Source organism: Brienomyrus brachyistius, chromosome 6, assembly GCF_023856365.1.
Source record: "Brienomyrus brachyistius isolate T26 chromosome 6, BBRACH_0.4, whole genome shotgun sequence".
NCBI classification, from domain to species: domain Eukaryota; kingdom Metazoa; phylum Chordata; class Actinopteri; order Osteoglossiformes; family Mormyridae; genus Brienomyrus; species Brienomyrus brachyistius.
The window spans coordinates 13,414,961-13,439,277 of record NC_064538.1 but is presented as its reverse complement, the minus strand read 5'-3'; the positions used below and the strand labels follow the sequence as shown (position 1 = coordinate 13,439,277).

Here is a 24,317-nt window from a genome sequence, read left to right as displayed (position 1 = left end):
GGAAGCACTGAGTCTTTGAGCATCCTGCTCTTCAAGTATGTTCGTGTTTTTGTCTCTATTTTTTTTGCTTGTGGGAAAACAGAGAAGTCTTCAGAGGACATTCATTCTTCTCCAAACCAGGTGAGAGGTCTTATCCCCAAAACCCTTCAGGTATTCCTCTCCAAATTTTTCTTCATCTAGAATTCCATCCATCGGTCGCAGACAATCAGAGCCACACCCAGTGGTGAAGATCCACTCCATTTACAGGAAACTGGGAAATAGGAAGTGGAAGGTATAAATAAATTAAAACAAATCCTTGTTTGGGTCACTGAGGAATGTGCTTGTTTTTTTGCAGGACGCGCTTCCCAGCCGAAGAAGAAGTGCATGAGATCAAAGGAGGGGGAGTAAGGCTGAGAAGGATGGGGGGGGGCAGGCAGAAATGGGTGGGAATGAGCGCGCGATGCTACATGTCAACCAAATCAAATGCAGTAGTAGTTGTAGTAGTAATAATAATAATAATCATTATAATATTTATAACAACAACAAAAACATAATGTTATTAATTTCTGGAAATAAAATAATATTACATAATAATATTAATTTTGCGACCTCACCCCCCCCCCCAAAAAAAAAAAAAACTGTAAACAAATCCACTCCTTTCTGTGAAAACACAATCTAAATATAAACATCCCCTTTCTTCATCTCCTCTCCCAGTTCTTGCCACAGTGTTATTGTGCTCTGTGGTTTCCATGCTGCTTGTTCTCAGCATCAGAGAGATTGTTTGATCGGGTGTTTGGCTCCTCCCACCAGTCTTCCTAGCCGGTCATCTGGGGGCCTGCAGGAAGCGGTCCATGTATCCTGAAATGGCCTCCCAGTTCTTCCAGAGGAACACCAGCACGACCGCCAGGAAAAAAGTGCTGAAAGTCCGGTTGCGCGTCTTCATGAGGGGCACCACGCAGTTGGCAACCGTGGAAACGAACACCAAGAGCACAGCCATGACGGCCAGCAGCACATTGATGAGTTTCCCCAGGAGGGTGCGAGCCGTGGCGTTCTCCAGGCCTTCCAGCTGCACCACCTGCTGCTGCTGTTGCTGGAGCTCCATCTTGGAGATGCGCGTCTGGCAGGCCTCCAGCGCCTCCTGCAGGACACACATGGAAGCGCGTTAGATTCGTCGGACTCGCACTTAACAGTCGACTCCAACCAGGGCCTGGTCTGCCAATACTAGCCATGCTTTTCTGAAACACAACCAGTTAACATTACTGCTAACCCCCAGTGTTACTCCACTGGGAAGCCTGGCTATCATTTGGTACAGGTAAGATGGAAGTGGCCCATATCCTGATATAAACAGACAATGTGGACAGAGAGCCAAGCAAGGGCAGCACACAAGCTCAAAATAACCACCTGTACAGAAAATGAGGCCTTGACCTATGCTGACCAAGGGAAAGGGTTCCTTACACCCAGACACACACACACGCACACACACACACAGTAGGGGAAAGGGTTCCTCACACCCAGACACTGCTTTCAATCTGTGTTTTCTCTAATAAATTCCACAAATATTAACCCACATTTCTCCTCCTCAGCTGTAATTCTACACCACAGATTTCTGTGGCACAACAGCCGGTTTTACAATGGGGACGATCACCGAAGCCAACGAGCGCCACCACCCAAGGGAATACATTAAAGTCAAATGCATGTGGCTTGCGGTACAGATAATCCCCAAAAGAGACAGTCAAGGATGGGGACACAAAGGGCACGTTTCATGGGGAACGTGATCTGGCTTTTGTTTAATAGGGGTCATAAGTGTATTTACTGAAAACATTGATACTGTTACAATAAAGAACCATTACAGCTGAAGAGGCAAACAGAAGATGGTCACATAGACTTCAGCACGTGAGCGGCCAGCTAAGTAACCAGGAGAACCTTCATGTCAACAGGAACGGCACAGGTGAGATGAGCAGACTCAGATCGCTCGATAGCAATATCTAGCAATTTGTAAGCATGTGTCGGAGGCTAGAGGTGAGGAGGTTATCAACTAGTCAACTTTGTCACTGTTACTGGATAATTATGTCAGGATAGTACTTGCATAGGACTTCAAAACATCTGACACAAAGATAGTTATGAGTTTGCAACTATTTGGCCTATTTTTGTTCTCAGGCTTCTTGGAAAAGTGAGGAACTGGTTCTGCAGCTATGCAAGACGACATTACAGTGGGCCAGCTGCCGACCTGGATATCGCGAGCTCGTTCGTAAGACTGATAGGCCATCTTCTCCTCCATGCTGGCCAGTTCCTGCTTCAGGTTCAGGATCTCATTCTGGTGGAGCTCTGTCAGGTCGTTGAGCTGCTCCTCCAGCCGCTCGCACCTGCCGGGGACGCAGAGAGTAAGTGCCCCTACAGCGGGTGGGACCCCAAACACACCCCGCGTCCCATCTGCAATTATAGGTTCTATCATTACTGGCAAGTCCAGCATCTATATTCTAAGACAGATAGTAAATTCTAGATGTCGGGAAAACAATGTGTGTATTGAGATCTATGGGGGATCAGAAAAATTCCTATAAAGAGTTTAACTATATTGGTTAAATACCAAAAGTTGTTTTGTTGTGCCGGTAACTGTACTATGCTTTAAAAACAAAAGTTCAAAAGCAGGACCTCTTAGTCTTTAAAGGCATTATGGAAAAAAAGCCTCTCAGTATTTAACAAAACAAAAGAAGACATGCATATATCAGAACTTCTGTGGGTATTAGGCGCTTAAATAGATCGTGCTTTGTAAGGCAAGTCATATCTGCTCAGCGATCAGCAGTTCAATCAATACAAGAGCAGACAAACATCAACCTATCATCAACCAATGAGATCATCACTCCACTTCACACAGTGTTCCCTGGCCAATCAGAAAAAAGACTACCCTAAATGGCCATTTCATTCCAATCTTACTTGCAATACCTGTTTGTCCAGCAGACATAGGTGAACTCACAAAGGCCTTCTGGAGTGATGATGTCATATCATACCATAAAGTTTAGAGAAATTCCCTCAGCCATCCCACATTGGGATTTGCGTGAAAAAAAAAAGCCTAAATGTTTATTTTTTTTATACATATTGTGAATTTATAAGATGAAAAGAGATTATTATTATTTAAAACTTACTCAGCCCATGTAATGTGTTTCCACTTATACCTGATTACCGAGTTATGACTGTTTTATAAACAACCTAACAAATCTGTCAGACAACTCAAAAAGAAAAAAGTAACTGATATCAGATTGTAAGATCATTTCCTGAGGACAACAGATATGTGTTTAAATTAATGGCAGTTAAGTATCAGTATTAGTGCATGACAAACAGGATGACCGCAGTGTCCGGACATGCCTGTGAACTCATGTGCCAGCTCATCTCAGCTGAAACGGAGGAAGTGAGTGGCACCTTACTCATCTCTTCAACCACACAGATGGCATGTAGCAGGAGCGAGAGAATACAGCCGATGAGGGACTGTGTCAATGCTGACTGCTTCACTTTCCTTCAACATCAGGCTGGGAATCTCAGTACCAGACTGACCTTTGCATGGTTTCAGCAAAGATGATCCCACAAATAGCTTTATAAACAGAGGTAATCTCTGAAACTATGGGACAATTTCACAGGAGTGCTGCTGACACATTGTATGGGAGTAGAAATCTAGATTCCAAACAGATCAGGTGCCATAATGCTACAATGCATCAAGTCTTTTTGCTGAACAGTAGATATTTCAGTGACCACAGTTTACTGGGAATCCACTGTCTGAGCAATGATAACTTTGGTCACAAACATGACCCTCACAACCTCAGATGAAATTCTTTGAGATAATAAGTTGAGCAATTACTTTAGAATGCTGACATTGCTAAACAGGTTATCACTAGTAGTGTGTGTCCAGGCTACAGTAGTAGACTGATTGGATTTAAATGGGGAAAAAAGCCTCTCTTTTAATCTATCACCTTAATGGTTCTACTGACATGGGGGTTGTCATTACATACAAGCACATGCCAACATAAAGGAATGACATGGCATCACCTGTATCGAGATGCATATCTTTGATACTGTCATGGATAATGTATTATTTCCATCTATAAAAAAACAGTCATATGTACCTAGCAGGACTTTGGGCAGTCTGACCTCCAAAGCCAATGACATCTTTCATTGATCTGTACCTAGTTGCCCTACAACTTCTGATATAGATCTGGCATATAAACATAACAATTACTGTAAGTGTGTATACAACACAGCACAAGGTTCATCCAAGAACGAAACTCTACATCCTTGACGTCGGCCAAAAAAAATGCTGTTTAGGAAAGCTACAGACCCAGAATGGTCCTCCTTCACACATTACAGCATCTTCCACATAGCTCTACTGTTAAAGCCCCTGGCGAACAGGAAGTTCCTGTTTCTGCCCCTTAACTTTAGCTTGTTCCTGCAGACAAAGAAAAAAAACCACAGGACCTTCCAAGATTGCTCCTACCAAACTCTGCCTCTATTAGTGACATTCGAAGCTGTCGGAAAAAAAAATTGCAATAACGAGAGATGACAACATCAGGTACCTGAAACGTTCCTCTTGAAGGGCCTGCATTATGAAGGAATAGTCACTATGGTAGTGAGATTTGAGTTCCTCAAATGATTCCTCCAAGCGGCCCTGGCTCTGGTGGATCTCTCGGACCTCATGGAACAGTGTGTCGAGGTCTGAGTTTTGCATGTTGTCCAGCGTGTTGGTTTTCAAGCTGGGGGGCCCAGCTGGGGCTCCGGTTGTGCTGTTAGCTCCTGCAGAGCCTGAGGTGGCACTGGAGCAGTCGTCCTCACTGCCAAAATGCAGACCACTGCTGATGCACAAGGCCCTGGCATTTTCCTCGCCCTGCGGCTCGTCTAGTGAGTCCTTCAGCCCTGCTATGTTGTCTGCGCTGCCGAACCTATGACGGATCAGAGAGGCAATCTCCCTGGGCTTGGACACCACTGCGCCCGCTGCAGAGTGCGTGGCCTGTGAGAAGCTGGAAAGGCCACCTTTCACGCTGTCTACCACACCCTCGCTGAAGCCTGTGACCTTGGCCCCTACGTCCTTCAGTCCCTGGTGCATGTCTCGGAAGACGTCTTTAGGTTGTCGAGGGATGCCGTTGAGTTCCACCTCCCGGAGCTTACGGTGGTAGTGCTCCAGCTTCCGCTGCAGTTGCTGAATGCTCTGCGCAGACCTCTGGTTCCTCTTCTCAAACACCTGCTTGATGCGAGTGAGCTGCTGCTTGTCGGCATTGTGGGAAAGCTCCAGGTACTCCGCCACGTTGTCATCCCTCGCCGTCTGCTCAACCTTGATCTGCTCCGTCAGCTTGAGGATCTTCTGCTGCAGCTGGGTGATGGCCTGCTTCGTGCGCTGGGGATCGGGGCTGCTGTCCTCCACGGAGTAGGAGCCATCAGTACCACAAGCCACTGCGTTGGGTGTCTGCACCAGGCCACTGACCTCTAACCGCTCAATCTGAGACAGAGAGAAACAAATATAATCTATAATGGGGAAGAACAAGTTCTGTAAAAGCCAAAACAGTTTAGTGCTGAAGTTATTTAAGGAACTATCTTACACTATTTGATACTTTTAGACTTCAAAAATAACATTAAATGTCAACAAACAGATATTGTGGGTAGAGGCTCTGGGACAGTTTCTTCCAGTATCAGACTGCTGAATGTAGGTCAATGAACCCTTTCACTGCCATCAACAGGCATGCACATCCTTACGATATTTACAATGTGCAGCATATTTATTTCTTATTTTTATCATTGTTTTGTATACTTCATATTTCCATTATTTGTATTATTTCCTCACTGCTGTTGGAACCTTTGCAGACACGTTTTTCAATCACCTGCACGCTCCCTATACTGCTGATAAAGTGATTTGATTTCATTTGTGGCGCCAGAGAAGCTTTAGCCCCCCTAAAATATTTCTGTCCCCCCAAATAAATGTGAAAACACTCAGGGGCTACATCCAGCTATGACAAATACCACAAACACCACGAATACCACAGTAACACCGTTTCGCATGATATTCTTGTCAGGATAATATTCTGCTTAATCAATAACTACTGCAGTACCCCATCTTGAAAGAGCTGTGTTCACTTGCCATCTTTTGCTAGACCCAATGCTGGCTTTTTATTCATTAGCATTCTTTAAAAATCTATACTTAAATAGAACTTATTTGCAAAAGCCTGTTACAAGCTGAACCATGGTAATTACCGAGAACTCCGGACTCAACATTATCTATGAGATAAACTTGATCAATAATTACAAATCAAGAACTTCACGCATATTTTCCGTGCTGCACACATCTGCTGTACCAACAGTTCTACACTGTACATAATTTACAAAAATTACTGAATCAAATTACTGCTATTTCTAATAATAATAATAATAATAATAGTAATAATAAAGGTTAGATATCTAAAAATAAAAAACAGAAGAAAAAGTTCTCCAGGACAAGCACTGTAGTCAGTATAGGCTTTAGTGCATAACGTAATGAATGAAGACAAGAACCTGAAATAAAAATTTAATCCGCTGTAATTGCCGACACCTTTTATACGATACAAAACAAGATGGAGAACAGAAATAAAATGGAATGATGATCGCCACCGGAATTTATATATTAAGGAGCATAACATCTATTTTAATCACGACGTTGAAAATAAAGTTTGAACTCACGAGAAGCGCTTTGGTCTTACCTTTCTTAAACGGAGAAACTGTTCCCAATGCATTTTCCATATATTTTAAAAACATGAACATTCAAATGCCATATAGGATTCAGGCCAGCAGTCCCAGTCACATGAAAATGACATATAAAATGCCATAAAATCCGTGCCCCTACAGCCGGTCTCTCTCCTTCGGCTTTCGCTACTCATCCGAAGTTTTCCCGAAAGTTGTGCCGCACCTGAGTCTCTCGCGGACACCGGGCCCCTCCTCTTGTGGGCGGGCCATGTCTACGTCATCAGTGGGCGGTTGTAGTACTCCAAAGCACGTTCGGCTTGTTATCAAACTCTATATATACAGAACAAGCAGTAATGTTGCTATTTTATTTTTTCCTTTTTTCAGTGCCGACTGAAATAAGATTCCTATTATGTATGGACCGTTTGTTCCCCAGAATAATCTTAATAATATAAAACACTACACACACTTTGTGTAAGCGCAACAGAATTAAAGTGAAACCACGAACACAAAAGGATTTTGAGATAGTTTCGAATCACTGTAATGCGCTTCTGAACATTAACAACACAGTTCGACCTCATCTAGTTCAAATATTTTGTTAAACCACTTACAAGCTCATAAGTATATTACTCATCAAATATATATTTCCTATTCAATGTCGTATCCCCTGCTACTTGGTAATACACGGGTACAAAAAAGATGAAAGTATTGAACCTGTTTGCGTTTTGTATGATGAAATGGGTGGAGTGAGATTGGAGGTGTGAAAGGTGAGAGGTGTGGTCCCATGGGAAGTGAAAGTTTTGGGGGTGCCAAGAGGCTGTAATTGTAATTGGTTTAGTCTGGTGATAAATATATAGTATGACAGGGACTAACAGAACCACAAACTATGTTAAACCTGCATCATTACCTGCAACTGCAGACATCTGATTATGGAAATAACTGGAGCTGATCCTGAAGCTGTCAAACGAATAGATTCTAAAGTCAGATCCAAACACACAGCCAACTGACTGTTAGGATAATACCAAACAATTTAGACTTAAATAACGTATCTCAGGCACATCAAGATTTAATCTGCAAAACAAGATTTAATACAGACGGTCCAAACTCAACCTGTGGCAATACCTCACTTGGTTTTTGGAAATATATGGCAATAAGCTAAATGCTACCAGAGTGCTAAAGAACATGAACAATGTCATGACAGTCAATACCTGTCTGATGTATTTTCATTAGCCCAGTTGCCCTCTTACATTCTGGACTCCCAACCACACACTTGCACAAAAACGTGTCGTGCACCTTGTTAATTCTGACAATGCATCCCTCCTGTGTCTCAAGTCCATTCCTAACTGCAATGTGCCCCCCCGTGAGCTGACATTCCATAATTAGCACGACACCAGAGTGTTACTGAATGCCAGAAGGAATAAATGACTGATATTAAATACCCTGTAACTTAACTCAAAGCGAGCCGCTCCCATTTAGGGTAACCAACAAGGGTGGGGAAGGGCGGGCGGGGGGCTGGTATGTCAGCTGATTGCTGTGAATAAAAGCACTTCCCAGTGAAGCACAAGACTGGGATTTTCCTCTTAACTTGGACTGATAAAAAGAGGTTAGCCTTCGACGTACTGGCAAAGGGTGGTTACTGGCAAAGGGTGGTTACTGGCAAAGGAGGGTCCAGCTGGGAACTCCCTCTTACAGATCGATAAAAAAAAGGCCTGATCATTCTGCATACCAGGCCGGGGCGGTCAAACTGGAAACTCCTGGTTACAGAGATTGATAAAAAGAATGGGTCTGGACCTTCCACAAACTGGGCCGCGGAGGTCAACCTGGGAAACTCTGTCTTGCAGATTTATTAAAAGAAGCCATCGTTACAGGGTCAAAAAAACTGAAAACCTGCTTCACTTTCAAAAGTCTGTAAACACAGCAAAAGCAAACAAATGAAACTAATTTCATGACATACAGAAAACCTCCAACCTGTGAGTTACTCAGGTTGAATTTGAGTGTTCCAACTGGAAACCGGAAAGACCAGAAAAGTGCAAGTTCTCCACAATGATGTAACTCACAAGTGGTAGCAGAACATCAGGACCAGTATTGCTGGGCCACAATGTCACTGTTGTAATAAAGCCAGTGTGAAAGGTAGCAGTGCTCTGCCACTAGATGATACCTGGGCTTTCTAGGCCATCGAAACTGTCCTGATCAGACAAGAGTACTCCTGAGTACCTGACAGTCTGGGCTGAGTCAGTGTCAATCTGGAGTTAATGATTGTTAGCATATGTAAAAGAAGATACTGTGAAACCATACATTTCTGGATTAACACATCCGCTAACCAAATGAAAATAATTACATATAACTATTTAATACTTTACAATTATCTAATGGGGGCAATGGGTTATGATGCTGTCTGTGATCAGAAGGTTGCTGGTTCAAATCCCAGGGTCAGCAGACTAATTTCACCGCTGGGCTCGTGAGCAAGGCCCTTAACCCCCAATCACTTCAAGGACTGGCTAACACTGCTTTCTCTAAACAAACAAACAAACAGACAAAATTATGTTTGTCACTTTGTATAGGCTTTGTAAATAAATTAACTGCAGCACTAAAGCTAAATCTGTGCCTAAGAGGTACTCATATAGCGGCAAGTTTGATCTCATATAAAGACATATTTACTCTGAACCACACATCAGTAAAGATCCCATCACAGACAACCAGTCAGACAAGAAATCTGAAATTCCCCCAGGGTTATATTTCAAGGCAATAAACCCTTTTCTGAAACACTTTTTGACAAAACTGCAACCTGATACTGCTGATAATGTTTACAATCTTAAAAACGCAAACGTAACGTCACCGTAAACAGCAGTTAACAGGCATAATTACAAGGGTGAGAACTGGCACGAAACTGCAATAGTTTGGACTGTGCCCTGAGAGCTCCCTCTGTTCACCAGAATTAGCATTACATCTTAGTGACAGTGTCATCAGCCAATAAGAGGAAAGCCGCTCCCTCTGGCTCCTGGCAGCTATGGAAAGAAAATCTGGTCAATTGCGGTAACACAGTCGTGTAAAAGTCAATTCTGTTGTGATCCTGACAGCGGGTGTGTAATGAGGGGTAAGTATCGGAAATGAGTGGAGTGACATCACCTTCCATTTTATTTGGCGGGTCGAGGCAGATCTTTCCAAATAGGACGTAGGCTGAAAACAGCCGAGCTAAACGGTCTGCTGGCCACCTGCGTTTCCCCCCAAGTATCCTTACTATATACGCGGAAAACACGTCTCTTTAATACAACTTGACATATTATTGCTCACTGTGCCAGGAAATGTGAACTACATGGGCAAATAGACTAGAAGGTCAGAAGGTCCTGCCCATAGAACATGCAGGCAGATACCCCACTTGTACCGCAAACCCCTGTGCAGGAGTCCTGCCTTGTGACGAGGCCGCAGTAAGAAGAGCCGTGGCCACCCAATTGGGCTGGAAGTGCAGCAAGGGTCTGGCTCATTTTCCCGGTGGGAGACTCACCTTAAGCCTAGGGAGGCTGTGCGCAGATGGCAGTTCACCTGCGACACTGCAGCCCACTTCCCAAAAGCAACAACAGGGGAAGTAAGCTTACACCCATCTCTCAGAGCTGTGCATGTGCGGGCCGAGTGCGGGCCAGTGAATCAACCAGTGAGGAATCCTGAGACGGCGGCTCGCGGCCCCGCCCAAGGTTTAGCCCATTGTCACCGAGGGACGATGTGATGTTCCGGCCCAGCCACGGAACAAAAGCCCAACCCATCACACCAGCAACGCCAGGCACCAGCTGGAATGTCTGCACCCCTCAGAACTGCCCAGGAGTGTCAGTGCGCGTTAATATGCTGGCTACATGGTTTAAAAAAAAAAAAAAAAACTGAAAAGAATGGCTGAAGCTGACCTTGAGGGAAGGAGGAGGAGCATCGGTCAGGCCACATCAGGTGATATTTACACCAAACAGAGGCCACATTAGCACGTTTGACAGATGATGGCCTTCGGCAGTCTATTTACTCAACAAGAGGACAGATTCATAACGACAGGCCTCTCCAGCTCTTTGCCTCTTCTGTTGCTCTTTGAATGCTGCTTGTGCAAATCTGAACAGATTTCAGGCCAGATAATCTGGCTAATATGCGAGAGAGAGCACAGGAGAGAGGTAACAAAACAAGAGCATAAATTTGGGAGGGAAAGAAGCCTTAATCGTATTAGACCATGGCTACCTGCTATGAGGACAAACAAAAGAATCAGCTTAAAAAAAAAATGTCTGAGCAGCTCACCCACTTCAGTGCTGGGAGAGTATCAGCTGCATGCGTAAGGTTGGTGGCAGACCAGTACCCCTTAGGCCAAAGACTCATTCTGCCCCAATATTCATCTCCCTGTCTCCATTAGCCGGCACTTCCTTATACAAGAAACCTGTCTCTTTGCACGTATTCACTGATTTATAGAAACCCCAGCAGACCAATGGGAAGCAGACCAGGTGCACTGTGAAATTATGGGATGGATACAGCGAACAGGCCCTTTGCTGTGGTTTGCCTTAATGGGATCTGGCCTTAATTTTTTCTGAAGTGAGGCAAGAACAATAGATGCTGAACAGCAAAACTGCACCGAATGCCACACAGTCAAATGGCCTTTGTGGGAGAATTTATATACTGGCTGCAGGATTTAATGGTTTTCGGCTATTTTAATTAAGACTAATCTTGAGACACCTCGTTACTAAATAATCTAAAGCTGAATTCTTGTTTAATTACCCCGCTTCACTTTCAGGAAATTGGGCTGCTTTCCGGAGAATGTTTAACAATGTTAAACATTAAATCCGGTGTTATTTTTTAACAAATTGCAAATTCACAATTACATTCAAGTCCGATATAGTATTCTGTATTATGCTGATCAGGAAAAAAAAGTAACATTAAATTAATTAAACATCACATTTAATTACATCATAGATCAGCTAATTTTTTTATATGGATAGCTAACCTAAAAGCATTCTCTTGTACAATAGCCATTGCATTCATGGTCACATTTTTAAAAATGACTTTGCATTGAAGACTACTGAATGTTTAAGAGCAAATAAGCCCATCACTTAAAAGGTTGCATTTAGGGCCTCGGTCCATTAACATGCTTGAGTAACAAACTCCTCGAAGAGTCAGACTCACGCTTGGCCTTCAGTCTATGAATCATATGTGATCCTCGTCTCCTGTGTACTTAACAGGCTGTAAACATGGGATTAAACTGGTAAAATGCAGAGGAACATCATGGGCTAACAGGCCTCTACTCTCACCATAGAGACAAACCAGCCGCCTCATCAACTTCAGTTCCTACTTAGTGTTCAGAGCCAGTGTGGACAAACATTCCAGCCACAGCCAAATTAAGACGCTGTAATATTTACAAATAAAAAGGGCCATTTAGTAGAAATCCGGTTGTTGTTTTTTTTTTTTTTTTTGGGGGGGGGGGGGGGGTCGCCAGTACAATAACCCCATTCAGGATTTATGGACAATTACGTAACAGTGCATGACTGCCGGCCATACAGCATTCAATCTGCTCATACACAAAAACAGATCATCATCCCTGTATAGAAAATATAATTACACTGCAGAATCTCAAAACTGAAAATGAGATTGAGGACATACTGCATCCAGACACTTTAATTCTACACTAAAAGCTTTTACATCTGCAGCCACGGTTAATGCTGGTTCCTGCCTCCCGTTTCTTAGCTGACTCAGTACTGTGGATTTCATCATTTCTTAGGGCTTCTCATTTGTGCGAGGGGACAAAACAGATGAATTCTACAAAATTGCCCCTGGGCGGCCAAAGTCTGACAGATGACAGAAAGAGGAAACAAAGATAACGACTGTATCAAATGCAAACACAGCATAAATGGGAGACACTGCAGGTCTCAGGGCTAATCCATCTCAATCCATTTTTCTAAGTGTCTGGAAAACAGGTACATCAATGAAAAACCCAAAAAGTAAGGCTGTCAAAACCAGACCTATTATCTAGCCAGTCATGTTAAATGACTCCATTCTCAAGCAGCACTACTCATTACACAAACCCATACTCACCTAGTCATCATACTAGGTCTACTAACAAGCTACGGCGGGAGAATCACAGACAGCTCGAGTATTTCAGCCAATGAGACTGAGAAGAACAATCAGCAGTTACCAGGCTCAGAATGACTTCCATGGGCATCTCCCATCCATGGAGACTTCAGGAAGAACCACAGCGGTCAGTGTCGAGGTACAAACGTATGAGGGGATTCTCGAGGCCAGGAGCAGCATGGTGCTTGGCACGTCCCTGCATCGCTGCCCAAGCGCGTCACAAATCCAGCGCTCCTGGCAAGAACGCTGAGCTCAAAACGGCCTATTGAAGGCGAGGACATGCAGCACGGCGGCAGGCTCCCCACGGGCGGAGAGGAGAGTCGCGAAAGTTTGCACGCCAGTCTTCAGAGAAAGAGAAGGGGAGGAGGAGGAGAGAGTGAGGGAAGAGGAGGGCATGGGGAGGCAGAGAAAAAAAAAGACTGGGCAAGGAAGGGGGAGGGAGCACAATTTGTTTTCCCTCAAAGCAGTTTCTGGGCCAGCACACCCCCAGAACTGATGCTACAGTTCAAGAAATGATTTGAAAAGAGGGGGAGGGGGGGTAGACTACAGGAGAAGGATGATCTTTCTAGAAATCACAGAGGATGTTCCGTTGGTGTGATGGAGGCAAGCCAAGTGAAATCGGCCATTACGGCCAGTGGGAGAGTCTTGTTGGTCTGATTTCCTATGCCGCTTCCATCATGGGCTCCTTTGACTTTCTCTTGGATCCCAAACTCCTGAAATTTTCACTCCACCGGGACATGATGTATAAATCGCTGTCTGAATGGAAGGCCCACTTCCTCTCAGATCAGAACCCTGTGCGTGGGATGTCATGTAAAAGAGACACGAAAGCAGATATGCTTGAGTGCGCGTGTGTGGTGTGTGTGTGCGTATTTGTGCATACGTGCTGTTGACAACAAATTAGGTGGAGAGACGAAGCAGGAAGTACAGTGGGGGTAACAAGTGGCTCCTGCTGCCAAAAGGGCTGCATGGCCATTGATGGGCGGGGGGTTAATGAATGGGATTAATGAGGGAAAGAGTGCAATGGCAGCAGGACTCAAAAAACAAGCTTAGAGGAAAGGTAACTTACGTAAGACTTACAACAATTGTACAATCTTAAGGACTCGGGGGTCGACATTAAAAGGTTCATTCATGAATACACTGAAACACCCCAAGATGAAAGGCGTTAACCCACTAAAGCAGAGTTTCCCAAACCGGTCCTCAGGGACCCCCAGACAGTCCGCGTTTTTCCTCTCTCCCAGGAGAGACCGTCCTAAGGACCGGGTTGGCAAACACTGCACTAAAGCGCTGTAAAATATTACACACCACAGTGGCGGTTCAATACTGACTGCCTGCAGTACTTGAGTCTGTCAAATGGACAAAATGCTTGCAAAACAATATACATGAGTGTCGTTAGCCAGTTAAGAGATGCAATACTTCACACTGATAGAACAAAACACCCTCTTCACCTTTTCCTGTTTTATCATTTAGACCCCATGGAAGGTAATGTCTTAGTGAGAGATGATTAACCAGCTATGTGATCCACTCCACAGACTCCGTCCTGGCATCAGGACATCATGGCGCTCTAATCAGATGGTATTCCAAAGTCAGCTGTGAGGGAGGGAAGACAATGGAAGGGGGCCTTTCAAGCACATTTCTTGAGAAAGCAATGAGGAACCACGTGCTCCGCCACACAAAGGATTATCAAGAAAATAAGCAGCCCTTCCCAGAAGTTCCTGCACAGTCGTCCTCTGAGTGCGGGGCGGCTCTCTGCCAGCTGTTTGCAGATTACCCTGCTCAAAGTTACCTACTAAACCTGGCAATTACTTCTTGAGCTGAATAAGGTGTGTTTGAGCAAGCAAACTGTCTGGCTGACTGGCCTTCCAGGACCGGAAGTGGGGTCCTGTCATACATGCACAGAGCAGCAAAGGACAAGGACCATGAAGTCATGCATTCAGACCCTGTACCTTAAACGCAAATGTATTATTGCCCAATTAGCCATGGATATATATTTTAAAAGAAATATGTTTGATAACATTTTAAAAATGACTGATGAATTTTTAGCGATGATTAAAGAACAAAACAAACAAAAAAAAACCACTGACTTATTTAGAAATATTCACTTTCCATGCGTAAATCACACAGTTCAGCACAACAGTAGATTAAAGTCACCACCAGGGGAAGACCTACTAAAGTGTACTAACCATAAACATCTGCCCCACAGAGAACTGTGGGCCAGACAGACTCCCAGAGGAGACAATGGAAGTTTTCATCAGAAGATTGAGTCAGCATGTGGAATATTCCTGTGTGCAAGTACAGCAGCTCTCATGCGCAGCCTTGAGAATTGGTGATATCCTAGGGTCAGGCTGTACTGGGAAGATTGGGGCGAACTCAGGGGTGGCACACTTTGGCCAGCCTTCAGAGGAGACGTACATATCAAAATCTGAAATCTGAATATTTCCTAAATTACAGCACCACCCAACTCAGCCTAAATCAGAAGCAAACCTACTCCATCCAAACTAGTGCAAAAAACAATGGATTTCACTGCAGATACAGGGAAGCGTACAGTATTGGAGATCAGCAGACACCACTGCACAGACGCTGTATACAATGGCCCAGTTCAGGAGGTCCCACTTGCAGTCTTGGCCTAGTCATTCCTCCGATGCTTATGTAACATACAACTAGCATGCTGGGTTCCCACAGTGCGGCGACAGACGACAATACAGCCAGTAAGATGGGAAGGGAAGAAAAATGAAAACCCTGGCAGTCTATTCAGCAGCAGGAAGTGACCGGCACCCTGCATTCTAGCCCACGCTTGATACCCCTCCTCTTCCACTCTGTTGGCCACAGTCATTTCCCCCTCCCGCCCCTGCTGGCAGTGGCCAGTGCCTGAGCCCAGAACACAGTGCAACAGCACAGCAGTGCGCATTTTCCCAGGTCACACCACACTGACACCCAAAGGATGCCCCAGGCCCAGACCGGGAACCCCGACAGGCCGCTGCACCCACAGCGCCTTGTAAACGTGACGGGTGAGAATCCAGATAACGGAAATATTGCTGCGTCAATGACCGACACACTTGACCCAAGCAAAAGCTATAAATATCCACAGCGCAGAGACTATGATCATGTGGCTGACAGAAAGATTAAGTTTCGATTAAGCAGGTCTGGTGGTGAGGATAACGAGCTGAGTGTTATGGTACGTCATCCCATCCAAGATGTGTATCTACTGTGAAAACACTTTTGTGGAGGTTCGTAAGGGGGGTGTCCCAAACCTGGGTGTGTTTTCCTCTGGGGTCCTGCTCCAAGATGAGCAAGGAGTTAATCAAAGTGCCCATTAACGTCAGTACTGAGGGCAGAAACCAAATGCGGTGTTTCTGCACTGGGTGAATGTGACACGTCCCTCAGCGATGGCGGGTTGCGATGGCAGCGGTGCGGCGTGACGATCACACACACGCTGCTCGAAGACTCGCTCCCTGTCTGACGGCAGTTTATTATCTTCGGTCTGGTTCCCCGATTGTTCTTCTGCACTTTCTGGTCCGATTCTGCTCAGATCTGCTTACACCAGTACCTGGGCTTTCACTGGAAGGTCGGCCTAGCTGCACTTACGTCTAGTTGCCTCCTCAACAGCAAAAAATGTTTGCAACGATCTATTTGCTGCACTTCTACGTCACTTTGGCCAAAAGCATCTGTTAAAAAAGCATAAATGTTTCCTGCTGTAAAAAGCTGTATCATGGTTTTAAGTCTGGTGGATGTGCCCATTACCTGTTTGCAAATAGTTACTGCGAGCGCTCAGCTGAGCCCGAGATCATGTGCTTCCCCCAGCTATGGTTCTCTCTCCACCTATATTTACTCACATATTTTTTATAAGCAGAAACAACTTGAAACCACTTGTAACTTAAGTGTGATCTAAAGGAGGGTGTGAGTATCAGTTCTGTGGGAATTAAACAGACTGTTTCCATTTACTTTATTTAGTGACGGGGTCATTGCAAGTAGGGGTAAAGTACCTACATGCATCAGCTTTATGATAAAGGTGCTTAAAACACCCCTTGGTTCTCAAAATAACTGGAAGACTTGTGGTGATTAGTTTCATTTCATGGTTTTGCCCTTTGGATTAACCTTTCATTCTGACACTGCACTGCTTGGACATATAATATTAACAAAATCGTTTCTGCTACGCATGACCTTCCCAACATGACAGCTACCCTGGGTTACACTGCCCTCTTGTGGACATCTGAATGACCCACATTTTGAAGGAATGCAGTAACACTATGATCACATTACTTCATTATGGGCAGCACAGTACTCCCTCTAGCCCATAAAACCAATAGCCAATTCACACGAGAAAAAACTATGTCATGGCCACTGGAGACCACAGGGATGTCTGTCCATGCAGACATCTGGCCTTTTCTATGGTGAGTCCTGCAGCTGTTGTATTATGGCTCAGCTGGGCCGTTCAGCTTGCATCAGCGCCGGAATAAATAACCGAACACGAAGCCTGCATGGGGGGTTTAAGGTGATCAGCCTCTGTGTTTGACAAGTCAGCTGCCCCCTAATGGCAGCCTCTGAGCGGTGCATGACGGCTAGATGGCAGGCCTGGCATTTCAAGCTCATTATGCCAGCTCTTCATTTGGATGGCTGAATCGAAGAGGCTTCATATGGCAAAATCTCTCATACATGTTGTACTGGTCTGCAGGGGTCCCAAGACAAGTTCTGTTTGAGACATACTGACACTCTTGGTTCCCTCAGCATCAACAGGCTAAGGGCAGCCAAGACCAACACCAGTAACAAGGTGGTTAACCAGACCAGGTCAATTTAGAGGCAAACATACACAAAACCAAGCCAACAAGTAAAGGGTCACCCAAAGGACATCACAATGGTCTCAAAGTGACACAAAGCCTGTGGGGTAGCAATGAAAGGCTCAGGGGTCCAATGCATAGGAGGACAGTCCTGAGAAGGATCAGCAGTTAAGGGCCAGGCAGCGGAGGTCCACTGGCCTGCTGGTGACACCCCATGACAGTCGGACAGTCCTGAGAAGGATCAGCAGTTACGGGCCAGGCAGCGGCAGTCCAGTGGCCTGCAGGTGACACCCCATGACAGTCGGACAGTCCTGAGAAGGATCAGCAGTTAAGGGCCAGGCAGCGGCAGTCCACTGGCCTGCTGGTGACACTCCATGACAGACGGACAATCCTGAGAAAGATCAGCCATGAAGTGCAGGGGTGGGGGTGGGGGGTTGCTACATTATTTAGACACCCTAGTTGACCCTCCCGGAGCAGCTGTCTCTGATCCACAGGCTGTGATTTCATCATATTTCCTCTGTACCATCACCGCTGCTCCGTTGAACCCTTTTATGCAACTTTATTCAAGTGACGCAGACACTATGAGAAGTGTGTTAAAGAGCCTGAGCCTTTGTCCTAGATGGAGAGAGGCTGGAGCCTGGGAGCAGTGCGGTCCAATGCCGGGCAGCATTCCATTCAGAAATGGCCAGAGATAATCAGATCAGGGGTCGCAGGCTCGGGCAGGGCATGATGCCAGCCTCAAGGGGAAAATACTAACTCCAAAAACAAATTTCTGAGCAGGGTGGGGGCTGTGCGGGGCCGCTGGGGAGTACTGCAGGGAACACAAGGCATTTCACCTAAATGGACTGTCGCCTTACAGGTCATGAGTTACAGGCAACAAAAGTACGATTTTTATGAATGCCTTGCTTTATTTTGTTGTAAATAACAAATAAGTACAATAATTAAAGAGGAAATAAAACACAAAGTGAGAATTAAAATGACCAGAGTGTCAGCAAATGCAGCCATTTCCAAGTGCATCTCGCACACATACAAAATGACCAGCAGGGGGCATCTCAGTACAACGCTGCACATGCACTCCCAAACTGCCAAGTCAGATGGTGCCATCCTCATCTACTGGGTAAGAACAATCTTCATCTACCAGGTCAGAACACACCATGGAGACTGGACCATCCTCACCAACCGGGTCAAAATGTACCATCAATTTGGGATCATCCCCACCATTTGGGTCAGAAAGGAACCATTGAGATGAGACCACCCTCACCTACCGGGTCAGAACACACCAGACAAGCCCTGCACAATCAGCATTTGTGAAGCCTAGACCTTTGCCAATAAGCCGGACCAAACTGGGCTACAGCATCCCACAGACATGTAAGCAAACGAGAGCACATGCCCCCACACCTACGACGGATGGCCTCGATGCTGGGGCTCCCTGCCCCTGCACCTTCAGGCAGCAGACCCTGCACTCAATGCATTCATGTTAATGTGCGTCAGCAGTGGATGTATATTCAAAAGGTTGCAGTGTTAGACTGTGGCTCAGCCTCAAATGGGGGCTCCACTGGGGGGAGGGAGTTCAATGAGCAAAAACATATTTAAAAAGTGTGACTCCCCCTACACCTCAACGGGAGCTGGGGGCTTGTGGCCTGGTTCCCGTAGTAACAAACTGCTCCATAATAACTCACCGTGTGTGTCCCAGGAAAACGGAGGCAGCCGGCAAATTCGCTTCATCAGTCAGGTGGGAGAAATGAAGGGCAGGGGGGTATGGTGACTACTGGGGTGGGTGGGGGAGGGTGAGTGGGGAGTTCCCAGATGGCTCATTCATTATTAACATTGGCGCAGGGGGCTACACAGCTCCTAATGGAAGGGGTGTTAGGTGGGCTAATCCACTGAGAACATTCCAGAGACAGGGGAGTGATGTGATGATGCCAGACTGTACATATTTCTAACACAATATAATATAATATACACACACATTACACACACACACACACACACACACACACACACACACACACACACACACACACACACACACACACACACACACACACACACACACACACACACACACAAACACAAGGACATAACTGGGAGCAAGACCTGGAGTCCAAGCAAAACTTTTTATCCACCTACCAGACTGCTATGGATACAATTTGCCGAACGGGGAGGCTAGCAACCAACAATCATTAGAAACTTTATTATAGAACATTCAGAAAATCATCTTGCGCCCCACAGTTTCAAAATTACTTACCTGTACAAAGACCCACAGAAAAACTTGAAAAAGGTTTGAAAAAGATCCATACGATACATTTCCTTCCTTTCCTATGTATACACACATATTATTTGAGAAGCACTAATAATGTTCATCACACACTATTTGACTTATATTCACAAGGTCAAATGTTATCGGATTTCACATTTTCCTTTACTGCCACTAAGTGGCGTCACTTCAGTTATGGGGCGATCTGTCTCAAAGTGTAATCATTCCAAATCCGACACCCAGACAATTCCTCTGTATAGTTTGAAAAAGAACCATCAAAAACTTTTTGAGCTATTGTCTTAATGGGATCAAGTGTCAAAACTGCCCTTTGTTTGGCCATCACTATATGCTACTGCTAGAGTTTTAGTTCCTCACTCATAACAGTTTTTGTCTCACATACCTAAGTGTCTGCAGTGGTGGAAAACTGGTGCTGAAACCATATGCATTCTCTGAAGGCTGGGGAGTACAAGTATGTCAGGCACACAGAAAAAAACTATAAAACAAACCCTAAACCAAATGTTCCACATTGAACAGTATGCAAGTTGAAGCTCTAGCAGGAAATGCTCTCACTTTCATCAAGTGTCAGAACCAGCTTTGTCACGCAAAACATGAAGATAAATCCTGAGCATATTTACAGCCGGTGGGCCCAGATTATCCTGTCCGATGTGGTGATACGACACCATGGAGGGGGGCAGGGGGTCTGGACCCCAGTTGTGTTTGAACGTCACCTAGTGTCCACAGATACGGGTACTAAGCATTTCTCGTCTAATCAGGAGAGGGTGGTTGCACCTGATAAACGAACAGCCAGCAATGGATGGAGAGAGAGAGAGAGAGAAAGAGAGAGAAAGAAAGAAGGAGGCTGGGATTCGGCCATATAAAAGAGTGTCTCTCTCCACACAGGCAGCAGCCCAGAGTTGCTAGTTTTCAGCAGGACAAACACAGTCCTGCAGTATTTTCCCAGGAAAGAGGCTAAGCCGAGATTCTACTGCATGACACAAAACTTTTTTTAAAAAAAAAACCTAGTCATCCTCATTTTCAAAGAAAATCCAAAGCTGAGGGAAAGTAAAATTCAGCAGAAAGTAAGTATCATACTGAACTGTACATAGTGCTCAATAAAGCAGATAACTGCAGTTGACATCAGCAACACTGCCAAACACCAGGCCTTATGAGAAGAGGCACCAGCACCATGCGGTCAGGTCATGTAAACCACAGCCCCATGGCATCAGATGCATATTCATCTTATTTAGTGCACACCGACCCCGAAGGTGCCTTCTCTTTGTGTCACAAGGGGCTGCAGGTCATGTTAAGGCAAGGAAAGCAAAGGTCTCAATTGGACCAAAAAGGTGACATCACAGGCCTGCTTGTATGTGTCACTGCAGAAAGTGACTACACCCACAGAGCCTTACCCGTGCTTTCGGTCGCTGTCTGTACAGAAGAAAGGCCGTGCATGAGAGTATGCAGTGTTGCAGCATCGTTTTCCAGCCCAAGGTGATAACACAGACCCCCATAGTCGGGCTGACTGTCAGCTGCCACCCCCGGCTGTTCTCACTAAGGTAGGCCGTCGCCTTGGGTCGCATTCAGGGTCCGGCTGCAGACAAGACTCACAGGCTCCCCATCGGCAGCCTTTTGCGTCCTTTGACCCTGTAGCTTGAATGAATCACACCCACTGCGAAGCGGCGAGGACTGATCACACCCAGGCTTAGGCAGTACCTCATATAGTCCAGACTTTACACCACAGCACACAGTATGTTGACTAAAAGCAATGCTGTTCCGTTATTTGGAAATATTTGCCATAATACAGTCCAAGCGTTCTGGATGCGTTCTTGTCTGAGGAGCTCCTGGGAGCATCCCAGATCCCACATGAGGGTGCCCTGACAGCAGGATCTTCGAGCCACACAGGGCAAAGGAGGCATCGGTGGTAACAATCTATTGTCTCTGGCTGCTGCCGTTCACAAGGCTCATCCTTTAGGCAGCGCGAGGAGCCAGGCAGGACCGGCACCCTCTGCGCTAGAAAAAAAGAAATAAAAAAAAAAGCAGAGGGAGCAGCCACTGAGGAAACCGCAGAGCCAAACCCTCTGTCAAAAACAGAAGTGGTTAGCGTGTTGCAGCATGCGCGTTTGTCGTCAGCGGCCGTGAGAAACGGCGTGTCGCTCTGAAGAGAGCGACAGAAGAGAGTGGGGGAGAAGAGAGCATGGGGGGGCACCCTATGAGGCACGATGGCGAGAAACACGCCGGGTGCAGGAAGAAGTTAGCATAGACAAACTCCACCCCGGTTCTGCGAAAGGATAGTGCAGGGGGCCACAGAAAAGCGAACACAGGCACTGTGCAAAATGCCTGTGACTGGGGGGGGGCGGAGGGGATGCCTGTGATGGGGGCTGGGGAGTGCATGAGACTCTTAAGGTGGGGTATCTTAATTCAATTCAATTCAATTCAATTCAATTCAATTCGTTTTCATATAGCTCCATTCCATTCACAACAAAGTCATCAAATAGTGACATGGGTGTGCAGCAGTATGTTACCACAACAGTTCTACTAAATAATACAGGAAACGGGAAGAGCGAGAGAAAGAATGAAAGAAAAAGATGAGACAATGGAGGAGACGAACCAGGGAGAGAAAAATAATACATCTGGGGGTCCAAGGTCAGCTGATTGCAAACAGGAGGAGCTCAGCTCGGCCCCCTAATACCCTCTCCATCTTCATCGATTCAGACCCAGCTGCTAGTTACAGGAAAACCGGATAACAGCCCTGAGGACCTCACTGATCGTGCTCAACCATCACGGACGAGACAACGCAAGGGCACAAGCAGGAATTAACAGAGAGGGAGAGACGTAAGGCGAGACGAGGCACCAGGACTGTATCTTCATTAGCTCACGATATATTAGACTGTGAGACTGTTTAATCTAATGGAAAGAATGGTTTTTCTTTAGAGTTTCAGTTCCTGCAAACCTTTGGTGACCAAGGCCAACTTCCCAGATGGCTAATATGGGCTGATGTGGAGGACCAGGCCAGTGATGTCAGCACAGCACAAAACAGCGGGGCAGCAAACTGAGGCAGCTCACGGAGCAAGGCGATGAGGGCCTGAGCTCCCCAACAGTGCCCTTAAACTTCACACCATTAACGGAAAATTAACTAATGCCACCAGTGTTTTATATAACACTGCTGAAAAGCTACATTTAAGTTACTAAGTATTTATGGTACATAAAAAATGTAAGTGTAGTAATGTGTTTTTTGCATTAATGCCATGTTTTAAATAGACCACACAGCTTATTATGGAGCAGAAAATCTTCCTTTTATTGCACTGCAGACCGCAGAGTGAACCTTGGGCAGAACGTGCACATACTGCTGCAGGTTCTGTCGGAAACGGGGGTCTTTCTCACAGCGGCAAACCCACAACCCTCTGGAGACAGACCGCTCAGTAGATAACCAAGGGCTATTCATTAGGCTGGGATGAAGCCTGGGATTTTAACAAGCCCCCCGCAGTACCTACGTCTCGACACCAACTGATGCCCAGTGCTCCAAGGCAAGGCAGTACAGCATCCCAGCCGCATTAGAAAGAGCCCCTCACTGCCGTCCCCAGAGAGCCCAGTGAATCCGCCTCCCATTCGGCGCCTTCCTCACTGCCCTTCCAGGCTAAGAGTGGAGCTTACAGAGACAAAGGGACGCAGCTGAATGTCAGGCATGCATGGGAATAATCCAGAGTGCAGTGCTTATAAAACACGCTGCCACACTGAGAATCGAGCTGAGAGCTAAATGGGCCCCTTAGCAGGCACCGCCATAGAAAACGAACAACGGTTAATGTGTGGGACGGCGCCCCCCCCACCAGCGACGACTCGCCATGACAGCATGCAATCGGAAAACATACGGTGCCAAAAGTGCTTCAGGAAGCCGACCGCAGCCTTGAGCAACATGCACGATTATGACAAAAGAGCTTTTACACAGGTCAGAGCTGGTTTAAAAAATACATATATATGTTACCCTGGTTCTGAAAGAGGTGACATTTGTCTCTATGAACAATGGTCACGTCTCTGATGGAAACTGAAGTGGCAAGAAAGTACCTCAACACGATCTGGATATGAAGACCATTTCAGTTCCTCAGTGAACATGCTTCAAGCAGGGAGTCTGAAACAAAACTGCCAGGGGCTGGTGCCTGGTAGCAAAGGAGCTGTAGCCACTCCACGAGCAGTACTGCTGTCTCACACTTCCAGGGCTGGGGGGTTACCTTTGTGCTGCATGGTCGCGGCGCCCTTCCCTGTGTTGCATGGTCGCGGCGCCCTTCCCTGTGTTGCATGGTCGCGGGGCCCTTCCCTGTGCTGCGCGCTCGCGGCGCCCTTTCCCTGTGCTGCACGCTCGCCGGGCCCTTTCCCTGTGCTGCACGCTCGCCGGGCCCTTCCCTGTGCTGCACGCTCGCCGGGCCCTTCCCTGTGCTGCACGCTCGCCGGGCCCTTCCCTGTGCTGCACGCTCGCGGGGCCCTTCCCTGTGCTGCACGCTCGCCGGGCCCTTCCCTGTGCTGCACGCTCGCTGCACCGTTACACAATG

At 46.1% G+C, this 24,317-nt stretch overlaps 1 protein-coding gene across 9 annotated transcripts in view; it reads right to left on the bottom strand.

Annotated features, from left to right (window-relative positions):
- Positions 1 to 403: 403 nt before the first annotated feature.
- Positions 404 to 24,317, bottom strand: part of tmcc1a (transmembrane and coiled-coil domain family 1a) — a 41,074-nt gene continuing 17,160 nt past the window's right edge. For 7 of the 9 annotated variants that reach the window (XM_049018186.1, XM_049018190.1, XM_049018191.1 and 4 more), the window contains 3 exons: positions 4,539 to 5,455; positions 2,207 to 2,342; positions 404 to 1,117 (listed from right to left, as the gene is read on the bottom strand). In XM_049018186.1, the coding sequence (XP_048874143.1) occupies positions 803 to 1,117; positions 2,207 to 2,342; positions 4,539 to 5,455 (1,368 nt within the window). In that variant the 3' untranslated portion in view covers positions 404 to 802. Of the gene's footprint in view, positions 1,118 to 2,206; positions 2,343 to 4,538; positions 5,456 to 6,686; positions 8,111 to 12,814; positions 14,663 to 24,317 lie in introns of those variants that run through there. The other 2 variants (XM_049018195.1, XM_049018194.1) reach the window with 2 other exon arrangements.